Below are 12,100 nucleotides of genomic sequence, written 5' to 3'. Positions count from 1 at the left end.
GCAAGAGGGCAGTTCTAGAAGGGATTGGAATAAAGTTCCTACTGAACAAGAGTCTGCTCTGATGCTTTTGTAGCAATCTAACCTTTTTAGCATGCTGGAGTTATATTTCTTTTAGATCAGTGATCCAAAAGCTTTGATTAATGGAAAGATCCAAGAAATTAAATAATATAATAAGTTTTAAAAATCACTTACAGAGCAAATGGAACATTTTAGGCCATAAAGTGACGTTTTAAGTTCTTCTTTACTTTCTAAATTGGAAAAGATCTGTTCCGTAAAATGTCAACACAGGCATGAGGTACTGTGTTAGAATAAAAGCTCCATGATTGGCTTAGTTTTTATTTGTGCAAGTAGAGAAAATATCCTTAGATTACAGAATTTTAAAAATACATTAGAGAATATCGTATTTTCTCACATATAGCACGCCTGGGAATAAAATACAGGTCAGTTGCATCATACACACATTTAACTTGCGCGAATTCAACTATACGCGGGGTGGGAGGGGGTGGGGCTTGAGTTTGCACGTGGCAGTGCCACTTACCTGGAGGCCCATTATGGCGGTGACAGCCACTGCCTCCAAAACCTCCCGCTGTCACCATGGAGCCGTGCCTGGAGCTGTGTGGCTGGCCGCCAGGCGGCAGCGGCAGCATGGTGGTGGCCGGGTGGCACGAAGCCATCCCCACCACCACCCCGCGCTGCGCCGCTGTCACCAGCCGCACAGCTCTAAGCATGGCGCCGCATGCAAACTCAGGCCCCGCCCCCCCCCCCCCCCACTGTGCATATTGTCACCGATTTTTGCCTTACGTGCTGACTTCAGCACCTAACCCCCGCTTAAGATCTTTCCTGGTAGTAAGTAACGAAGTAAACTATTTAGGGAGCTGAACCCCTGAACACTGATTCTCTACTAGTAGAATTGTCCCATGATATTCAGCTGTCCAGGTTGTATTTGTACAACATATATACAGTCTGTTATTGTGCTTAACCAGGAATTTGATAATCAAGGTCTGCCTTCTTTGTTGGTTCCTTAACATGTGCTTTGGCATTCTCTACCCTAGTCTTCCATAACGTTGCTTTCTCTAGGTCTCTAGAAAAATGTTCCTCGTGATAGTATCTTCACACATCATCTTGTGACAGTCCAGTGTTCTAGAAAAGAATACTGCTTCCTGTTAGTAGGACTGCTGACACCACACATTAAGCAAAATCTAGTTATCTGATAATGCCAAAATTTGTTCTTGATGAAAACAAGCTGCTCTGCTGTTTGTGCAATATTACAATCCTAATAAATTCACTGAGACAGATTTTACTGTTAGTTAATCCCATTCAGCTACAGGTGCCAGGAAAGGTTTTTAATTTTTTTTAATATATATATATATTGTGACATGGAGAAAAATTAACATTGATTTAAAAGAAAAAAACAAACAAAACATCCAAGTCACGTGGATCCCTTGTTTACCCAAACTAGAATGTTAAAAGTAGATCAAACAAAATTCTGCAAAAAAATTCCTTCCCAGTTTCCTCTTGTACTTGTGGTGCTGTTTTTTCTCTCCTTTTTTGGTGGATCTAGCCAAAGACCATGAATTTTGAATTTGTGGGATCTGAATTTGATACCCATGTGACAGAATTGTCAAAGAAGTATTTGAAAGAAGATCAGGTATCAATCTGGTACTTAGTAGGAAGTAGATATGTTTATATAAAATATGTCAAATTTGAATGCTTTGTAATACTTGTATAATATTGTGTGTGTGTAAAATAAAAAAGCATGTTATATATGTATCAATAAAGGATTATACTATTTATTTAGAAGGTGAAACTTGCTAAGAACGGTTGAGTCTTACTCATCCTGTAAGTAGGTCACATAAGGCAGCAGTCAGCAGCCTATGGTTCACAGGCTGGATCCCACCCATAGAACTGAGGCTTTAGCAGTGGGGCCTTTGCCTATGTACTGCTGTACTGCGAGAGAAGTGGCAGGGAAAAGTGGTGGCAGCTGTGCCTTAGCGCCAGCTCACCTTTGACCCAAACTGAGTCATTGCAGCACATTGCTGGAAAAAGTTGCCATCCCTTAATGTAAGGTGTTACCTAACTCAGGTGGAAAAACATGGACTTAAGCACCTAAAGGTCATTTAAACCTTGTTTTGGCAACTAAGTTCAAAATAGCAGTACAAAGCCTTGCTGTTCAGCAGCTGCCTAAACTCACAAGTACCCTCTCTTAGGTGCCTGCAGTACTCCCTTCTGAGTACATGCAGTCCTGCCCAATCTCCTCTTAAATCCTCTCTAAATGCAGGAGTTAGGTAGAGCAGTACCTAAATGACCTACATGCATGCTCCGAGCTCATCCAGTGCACACCAGAACATTGAGTTTAACACAAAACATGACAGTCAACCACTTCCATTCAAATTCAGTGGCAGGAGAGGCATCATAAGAATTGGAGGCCTAGTGGTCAAAACACTTTTCTAGGAAGTGGGCAATTTGGGTTTAAGTCCTCAAAGGAACTTCAAATCCTTATATCTTAAAAGAAGCCCTAATAACCAGGCAAAATGCTAGCCACAGGGGGAAACTCAGGATTAAGGTACACTTAATTTCTTATAACATGCACATCTCAATCATGCATGATAGCTTCTAAATGCCTCGACCCTTTTCTACCTAAGCACTAGAACATATAAATCTACACTGAAACACCTTGGACTTCACATACAGAAACAGTTACGGAGCACTTAGCTGAATCACATTAGAGAAGAGGTACCTACCTAAATTCTGATTAAAAAGCAACTAGTGCACATAAATCTCTTTCTTAAATCTGGGTCCAGGCACTTAATAGCTAAGTACTGTGGTTCCTAAATCCTTTTCCGGTTCCTGGGTCTTACATGCTTCTTGTGTCTGTTTCAGAGGTTGAAGATGAATGGAAAGTTATTAAAGGAAAGTTTTTAGCTATCAATGCAGTAAATATGAGCTGTGCTTGTCCACGGAGTCCAAAAGGCCTATCACCAGCAGCTCACTTGGCTGACGGCTCTGCTGACCTCATTCTAGTTCGCAAATGCTCCAGATTTAATTTTCTGCGGTATCTTGTCAGGCATACAAACCAGGATGATCAGGTATGTGTTTTCTTAGGGCTGTGATACAAACAAGGCATGTATGAGGTCACCACATTGAATTTTTTACCTGGCACAAATTATCAGTGGTAGTACTGATTAGAAAAGACTGGATGATGTATTAGATAAAGTATTACAACCACATGTGCCCACCAGAAATCTCAGAATATTTCATATAAAACATGGTATCTTAACCAAATTCTGATTTTGATACTTAAATTAGTCCTTTCTAAAAATGTTTCTGTGGTTTCTGTTGGGCACTGTTTAAAATCCTTTTTATCACAAAGTTCCTGCATGTGCACACAAGTCTGCCCATGTCACCAGATGCTAAAGAGCATTAGCTTCTGGGATGGAAAACTGCCTACAGCAGTATTATATAACTGTTCAACACAGGAAATGGGAGAATAATTCATTCATAAGAAACTAAATAAAGAACATAGCTTAACAGAACATAGTTATCAAACTATAATCTGGTTATGGCAGGTTTCCACAAGAACTTTGGTGATAGCAAGTAATCAACAATGAGTTATATATCCTACACCAAAATTCCTCCTGTGCCGCTACCCCTGTTTAGAATGAATTCCAAGAGCAATGAACATGTTTTTTGTAGCACGTAGGTTCTGCTGAATTAGCTGTAGCTGCTGGTGTGCTCATTAACTGATATGATTGCTAGACATTCAGTTTTAATGCTATGTGTTCTGATGACTGAATGAAGAACAGATCAATGATGTGCCTTATTATAAAAAAATTCAAATAATTCCACCTGTTTGTGGTTTTCACTCCTCTTTCCACCATAGTTTAATAGCTACTATTACATACTCCTGTATTGCCTCATACCAAACCCTGGAACATAATTGTGTATGATTTTTATTTTGTCCATTCTCTATCTCCACCTTTCTGTTTTCATTTGCTTTTTTTGCTTATCTCACATTTTGTCTTTGATTTATATTTTTAACAATTTTACTCCTTACCTGGTGGTTATCCCTTATTCCATCACTTATCAGAAGGCTACATAGTGCTCAAGCATGCACTGGTGGCTTTGTGGGGTCATGGAGAAAAGCTTATAGAACTAAGTCTCTTGATCTAGCAAACTACTCTCTGAGCCCTGTGTTCATGAGCTCCACTGGAGCTTGATCAGTTTATTAAAGGGTGTCTATGATTTGGTTGCCTGTGGTAGCAGACAACCAAATTCAGTGATGCAGAAGGATCTTTCCAGTCCCAAGTCTGTAAGAACCACAGCATGAGCAGGAGGTGAGTGCAAGTTGTAAGCTGCCACCATCTTCCTTACAGAAACATTTTTTCCTTGGGGGGTCAGAATGACTCTAGGGTCAGACAGTTATCCCCAGCACTCTGTCCTTTCTACTGCCAGACCCAGAAGATTATGTCCAGGAGCACTTTCCATTTGTCTCCTCTGCTGTGCTGTCCCTGGATTAGTCTAGCACCCTCTGGCTGCACCTATATGAGATGCGTACTGTGCAATAGCTTGGTACTACTGTGTAGTGGCATCGCTGGGCATGAACTGTGACATGATGCTACTGCTCAGTAGGAATGAGTGACTGCACAGTCAGCGTTGCCACAAAGCCATGCGGGGACACTACTGCACAGTAGTTCTGGTTACTCTGCAGTCATTTGGTACTTGGGTATGCAACTACTAAATAACTACAGTAACAACTGCGCAGTCAACATCTCATGTAGATGCAGCTTCTTATTGGGTAACACTGAATTAGGCGCTCATGCTGATGAGCATGATATAAAACCTGAGAGAAACGGATTTAAATTAAACCTCTTGAGTTGCCTGTATTTTGGTATAAGTATAGACAGTAATATTTTATATTATGATATTTGCTAGTGTTTACATGTTTAGCTATTCCTGTGCTCACTTTTTTGTTTTCCCAACTCTTTGTCAGTTATCAAGTTGAGTCATACCTTATTATGGCTTTTTAAGCATTTTAGGCTAATTCTTTAAGTTGCCTTTTGTGATATGAGGGTACCTAGCAACTTGATTTCTCCTTGGTGTACAAAGCTTATTTTAAAGCACTTTAGACACTTTTACAATCTCAATGTAATCATGTTAGTCTTTGATAATTGGGGCATTTGTAATTACAATGCTAGTTTCCACTGGGGTTACCTAGTTAAGAAGGTGCGACTCCACTGGAGCATATTATTAGCTCTCCACACTCCCCAGATTCTGATAGCGGGATGATACTTCCATGGACTTCTCTGGATAAAGCCTACTCATGAAAACCCTACAGCAGAGAGGGAGGGGGCTTGCAGAAATGGGATTTCACAGAATTCAGTGCATAAGAATTGGAGAACAATAAATAAGTTAGTAGAGCAATGAATCTCAACCCCCTTGTGACCATATCGTACAACATAAAACAGTTTTGGGACCCTTCTCATCCATAGTTTCAAAACTTTTCCCCAGTTTATCCATAGAGATAGGATGTTGCAGCCTTGCAACAACTGATAGCCATTTGAGGTTAGAGGTGTTTTAGAGGTGAAGCAAAGGACTGAAAAGTAGGACATCCTGTATTTTTACTGTGAAATTAAATATTGAGTGTTGTGTAATTTTTTTTTTAAATCACTATTCCTATATTAACCTAGGTGAAAAATTTGAGTAGAAAAACATCACTGAAAACTTCCTGTTATAAAAGTCCTTTTTTAATTCCTCTTTGCAGTTTGACTTCCCATTTGTAGATGTTTATCGGGTGAAGAGGTTTCAGTTTACATCAAAGCACTTGGAAGACAATGAAAGTGATATCAAGGATGTAGGAAAGAAACGTTTTGGTCAGTTCTGCAGTGATCATCCAGCCTGTTGCTGCAATCTGGCTAACAGCACCTGGAACTGTGATGGTGAAACGTTGGATAGTTCAGCTGTTGAAGTCAGGTGAGTATTTGCCTTTCCCTCCATATACAGTATGTAGCAAGAGGATCATGTTAAGATATTTAAAGTCCTGTCTTTGAAGTTTTAAAAAGTTACTATGTAACATTTGACAGCTACTAAAAAGGTTTTGTGGGGGGTTTTTAAGGCATAAAATGTTTTTAAAATCAGGTATTATACTGGAACATTTAAACATGTCCCTTATATACTAGAGAATTCATTAAATTGTATGTAAAAGCAGAATCAGATCAAATCCTAACAAGAATTTCAGTGAATGGGTGGTAATTTCAGGTTGTCTTATGGGCCTATTTGACTAATAAGTAAAATTGAATGCAAATGTGCCTAAACAGAACTGATCAGAAAAGATGATTCCAGTCCTCTCTTTCTGTGTCACATAAAACCTTATAGGGTTATTAGTAACTTCCACCATACCTAGGATTTGACAAAAAGGGTACAAAAAGCACTGTCAGTCCTCACAGTGGGTTAGTGGATACTAAGCCCACTCATCAACCAAAGCTAGTTAAACTTTTGGAAAGTTATATAATATTTGCATAGACAAATCCTTATATTAATTATTTAATGCCATATTTTCAGTCATAGAAATATCTTAAGACATGTTTTTGGTTCTATATTTGTATGCTTCAAATATGCCTCATTTTGAGATTATTCATAATTAAATCTGGTAGGAGCAGGAGTATTGGAAAGTAGGAGATTGTTTTTGAAATTGGTAAAAGGAACCAGAAATGCAGAGGTCTTTTCATAAAATATCTCCATTAAACAAGAATCATGTATTGTTTCATTAATGACTTTTATAAAAGGTTGTGATCTATCAAATTCATCTACTTGCAAGACTCCCATAGACTCCTCGCTGGGCAATACGGTGCGGTATGAACATGTTATTCCACCATTCAGCTGTTTTTTCCACTTTCTATATTGCTCCCATTTACAGAGACTTATGTAGCCTGCAGTGTAGCCCTTTTTGTCCAGGTGCTTAGAATGCCCAGTGAATCCATATTAGGACATACAAAATGCGGATCCTTGTTAGTAAAAGAGACTTCAAATAACTGTTTGGTTTTGTCTTGTTTTGCTTTTGCAGGGTTCATTGTCAGTTAGTAAAACTCTTTGCAAGAGGAATAGAGATCTATAAAGATGAAGCTGCTTACAACTTGAGTTCAAATGAACTATTATCATAGATATCCTTCCATGCTGTTAAAAAGTTTGTTATTATGAGTAAATATGCATTTCAACCATTGTTATAAATATTTTAAAATTGGAAATTATTTTTGATGTTTACAGTATAATTTTAGAAATATTTTATTTCACCTACCTACTTTTTAAGGATTATAATTTTCTGTGCATCATCAGGTTATAGTTCGGAGTAGCTTAATCTGAATTATGTGTGGTAGGAAGGAAGAATTGGCTTACATTTTACAATGACTGATGTCCAGTGTATTTTTAAAAGAGAATTTAATGGATGTGCTACAATAATAAGTAGGTGTTATGAAGTATTGTACTTAGCATTGAAAACATGATTGGAGTAGATCAAAATGAGGCCTCTGTAGTGTCAATTGGACAAGGCCACTTTGATAGAATTATTCTATAAATGCATGTGATTAAATCCTGGAAGGTAATAACATAATGTCATTCATTTTACCTTTTTTTTTTTTTTTTGGTAAAATTTGATAAAATGCATTATATTATTCGGACTATACCTTGCAACTTATCAATGCAATTCAAATATACATTCCTGGCTTTAAATAATAATTTTAATAGTTTTAGAAATATTTTAGTAAATACAAAGCACATCTGTATATAGATCATATTTTATTTTACATAGGGTATTTATAAAAGCTCCCTTGCATGTTCCTCTGTAACATTTTAAATGGGTTTTATGAACTGTCTGGACATTACCAAATATATAAACTGCAGCAGATAAATCATGGGAGCAGCTTACAAGGGCATTTTATAATACCAGAAAGCCACAGGCAAGGGAAAAATTATAAATATATTATAAAGCACCAGCAAGTTTTAAATTTTTAAAAATATTCAAAAAGCATATACAAAAATCTTCCCTCTTCAGGAATGACAATGGCACAGTCCTTTGGAGATTCTATTTACAAGGTGAAATGTCTTCAAAATAAGGTGTCAGTATGTTCATCTTAAATATGTAACTTGATTGACTCCAAGGTTTTTACATACTTTTAAAGTTAGATCTAGAAATAGGATAGCATTATGTGAAGTCATAGGAAGAAACTGGCATTTGAGAATTCATGAATTAGTCTCTTAACTGTTTGCTGTTTGTAGCAAAGAAAATGGACTATCCTGAACAGAAATGTGGCAACTATTTAAATATGTATATTTAGTTTGTGTATTGTAACACTCCTGTGCTCTGTGTAGATTTGGGGCCAGATTCTGCCTTATTATGACAGGTTACACCTCTGTAATAGAGATCAGAATTTAGCACCCTTTCTCTATGCTGCATTTTGCTGAGTGTATTCTTTGCTTTAAAAGGTTCCATGTCTTTTGTTTTGTGTCTGAATAACTAACAGTACTGTATTTACATATATTTATTGAAATTTATGTTGTACTGTTTTTCTCCCATCTGTTTGTTTTGTCTAAACCTTGATAACTGTTCATTTTGTTGCTAAAGCACTTGAAAGAACAGTTATCTTAGATGGTTGCTTTTTTCGTTGAAGATATTTACATTCAAGTCAATGTGTAATTACTAATGGTGTGCTGTATCATCACTACACTCTTCTCCTGCTGTATATCATAACATTTATACAAAGTAATTTCATTTAAAAATACAATACCATAGAGCTTAGGATCTATTTTTCATTATGTACTATGTCAGAAAAATACTTGAAGATTTTTTCCAAAGTTGTGCTATTTTATCCTGTTTTGCAGTGGAATGAGTTGGAACATTGATTGGACCAAGGTTGTTCACACATATTTAACTTTAAAATCTTATTTACATTTTATTTTTCAAACCACATTTACAAAGTGTAGCACAATGGTTTGAAGTAAATACCTCTCTGAAAATACTGTTATCCTATTTACAAAAATAAGTATTTTATAAAGGCATTAAGTCTGTGTGAAAGCTATCAGTCCAGTTCAGTGATAGGCTTGTAGAGGGAAACCATGCTCAAGTTCTTTTGAACCGTGGGCAGGCAGAGGCTCACCAACTGGCTCACCAGTACTGTAGATGTGGCACATTCAGTTCACCAGCAGATACACTGTGGCATCTAGTCGTAGCTGGTTAGGAGCATTTTCTAGGAACTTACGGATGAGTATTATCTAGCTGTCCCAGGTAGTTTCTTAACTCAGGTAAGAGGTTCAAATACAGGCAAAGCAAGGATAGATAGGTAAAATCCCTTAAACCTGTCATGAATATTCATTGCAACTCTTTTAGGAACTCCTACTGCCTGAATCTGTTTGTGGTGTTTCCAAAAGAACTCCATTCTAAAGGACCTTATTACAAGGAATAAAGAAGTTGCATAGTATAAAAAGTAAATATTTGCGCTAGTGCAACATAGGAAAGAGTTCAGTAACTGACAAGCTATGTAGTTGCAGCTGAATATTTTTCCTTGTAGCATATTACATTAGCGAAGAACTATATATAATTATTTGACATCTTTTGGTTTAGAAAAAAATCTGTGTAAGTACTGTCTGCTTGTATCATCATTCATAGTAGAATAGGACTCTTTCGCTCACAAAAGACAGTCTCAATGTAGAAATTATGGATGGAAAAACTAATAGGTTTTAATCTTGCTGGTTTCAAGATTAGAAAAATACATTGTCTTGTGATCATGTGAAGCCCTCTGAAAAATAAAGGAATATTGTACATAATATGGCTTGTTTTCTTTTTTCATGAATTGGTGCTAAACAACCCTATTGTCTCCACCGATTAGAGCCTGATCTGCCTTTGTAATATTGATACCCATGCTCTTCAGCAATTTTGATCTACAGAGCCGATCTTCAAAATGGGGAATAGCTTGTATGTTAAAGGAGTAACTGAAAAACACATTCTTTTGACCCATCCAGATAATCTTATTCTTCATAAAGTGCCTGTAACAATAGCTCTATATTCCAGGTTTGTGAAAGCCGGAGCTAACTGACAGTAATGTAGGCAGGAATAGCTAAATATCGAAGGAATTAATAGGCTTCAGTGAGGGTGATTTGGAGTCAAAGTAACAGGTAGGATTATATTAACATGCAGCATGTTTGATGAAAAGCAACAAGTATGGGAGAGAGTACATTGTTCTTTACTGCCAATGGAGACAGTGTTTGGAAAAAGAGGAACAAAGAGCTGGCAAATTTGTAAGCCAGTGTCATGTATGGGAGCATCCCTGAGTTTACAACCATATTTGCTAATGTATGTAATATTGTCAACAAAAATTTATTTCTGGTTCATATTTTGTAAACACCTGACATCTCCTAATCTTAGCCATTAATACCTCAGAGTCCCATTTGTGAGCCGAAACATATTTGTTATAGGACATTAATATATAATATATGCCTTAAAATTATTGTAGTGATGATGCTCCTGCATAGAAACCATCAGGAACAGGGTTAATTTCCAGATAATGCAGCACCTGGATCATTTGCTGATTTATGTTGCATCCAGTGATTGACTGACAACAGGGATGCTCAACCCCTGGCCCATGGCACCATGTCATCTGGCCCATGGGGCTCTCTAGGGATCCAGAAATTTGGTGGTGGGGGAGCAGTGGCACTGCACTCTGCACAGAGTCCCTGGTCCCAGTGCTCAGGGCCAGGTAGGGCTGGTGCTGGGAACCCATGGCCTAATCTCAGTGTGGGAGGCCGGGAAGGGGTGGTGCCAAGCCCTTAGGGCTCAATCATTGTGCATGAGAGGCAGAAGGGGGCAGTGCCAGGTTCCTGGGACCCAATCCCAGCATGTGGGACAGAAAAATGTGGTGATGGGCCCAGGGCCCAATACAGTCTGTGGATAGGCCACACACCACTTATCTGGCCCATAGAGCTAAACAGTAGAGCACTACTCAACTACAGGACTTACTAGTAGCCAAATTGATTTACCATGAAATGAAAAATAAGTACTGGCCATTTTCAAGGAGCCTAGGCCAAGCTGCAGAAGTGCAGCTAAGCAGAAGGCCCCCAAAGCTTATTTCTGAGTGACTGTAGCATGAACCTTTGCAGATCTGGCAACTAGCTTGGCCAGCAAAGTAAAGAAAGCCATCTATATGTCTGATTAAACACAGCACAAGGCCTAAAAGGAGACATTATAAAGGAAGACCATAACTTTATCCATATATACTATATCATAGCTTTACTTTAAAATATTAGTAATAGTATGCTTAAGTAGTAGTTCAATGCTAGTATCCATTATTTTAATGAACATTGGATCGGGCCCACTAAACGTATTTATTTATGATCTTTTGAGGAATATCTTCTTAGGCTTTCTCAAGTTACTCAGTTAATGTAATGGAAAAGACTATGCCACTGTCAGAAGGTTAAACGTAGTGAATACCAATGCTTGGGGAAAGTTATTTTGTAGTAATGTTTCATTAAAATGCTGTTATTGCAGATTTATTTTTATAATATAAAATATCTTCTATAACATTTCCTTAAACAATTTTCATGTTTGAGACAAAATATCTGAAAATTACTTCCTTTATTGACATAACTCTTATTAGTGGTTTTTTATTACTCAAGTACCCCTTTCTACAATTGCTATTTCCTGTGATGTGAACTGTGCCTAATATCAAATCACAAATTAATTTGAACTAGTTGCTTATTATCAATATCTTTATACATAACAAGCAAAATGATTTTTATCTTTACTGTGACTGGGACAGTATCAGAATACACAATAAATACATGCATAATAGCAGGCTACCTAGAGAAGTTGTAGAATCTCCATTCCCAGAAATTTTCAAGAGCAGGTTAAACCGACACTTGGCTGGGATGATTTAATCAGGGATGATCCTTTCTTGAGCACTGGGCTGGAATTGATGACCATACGAGGTTCCTCTCAGCCCTACTTTTCTACGATACTATAATGAGTTAAAAACTGCAGGGTACGTGCATTTTAACTGTTCTTGGAAAAATTTAGTAGCTTGATACCCAAGATACTCATTTTTTCCCATAAAAGTAA

The 12,100-nt window shown here is 37.5% G+C and overlaps 1 protein-coding gene across 1 annotated transcript in view; it reads left to right on the top strand.

Moving 5' to 3' along the window:
* Window positions 1–9,813, top strand: part of CERK (ceramide kinase) — a 66,522-nt gene extending 56,709 nt beyond the window's left edge. Inside the window, exons 11-13 of the mRNA XM_014606453.3 lie at window positions 2,881–3,086; window positions 5,762–5,970; window positions 7,061–9,813. Of these exons, the coding sequence (XP_014461939.1) occupies window positions 2,881–3,086; window positions 5,762–5,970; window positions 7,061–7,157 (512 nt within the window). The 3' untranslated portion in view covers window positions 7,158–9,813. The remainder of the gene's footprint in view (window positions 1–2,880; window positions 3,087–5,761; window positions 5,971–7,060) is intronic.
* The last annotated feature ends 2,287 nt before the right edge of the window (window positions 9,814–12,100 follow it).

The sequence above is a fragment of the Alligator mississippiensis genome, chromosome 4 (assembly GCF_030867095.1).
Source record: "Alligator mississippiensis isolate rAllMis1 chromosome 4, rAllMis1, whole genome shotgun sequence".
In the NCBI taxonomy this organism is placed as follows: Eukaryota; Metazoa; Chordata; order Crocodylia; family Alligatoridae; genus Alligator; species Alligator mississippiensis.
Note: the sequence above shows the minus strand (reverse complement) of the source record. Positions and strands in the feature narration are given on the sequence as shown.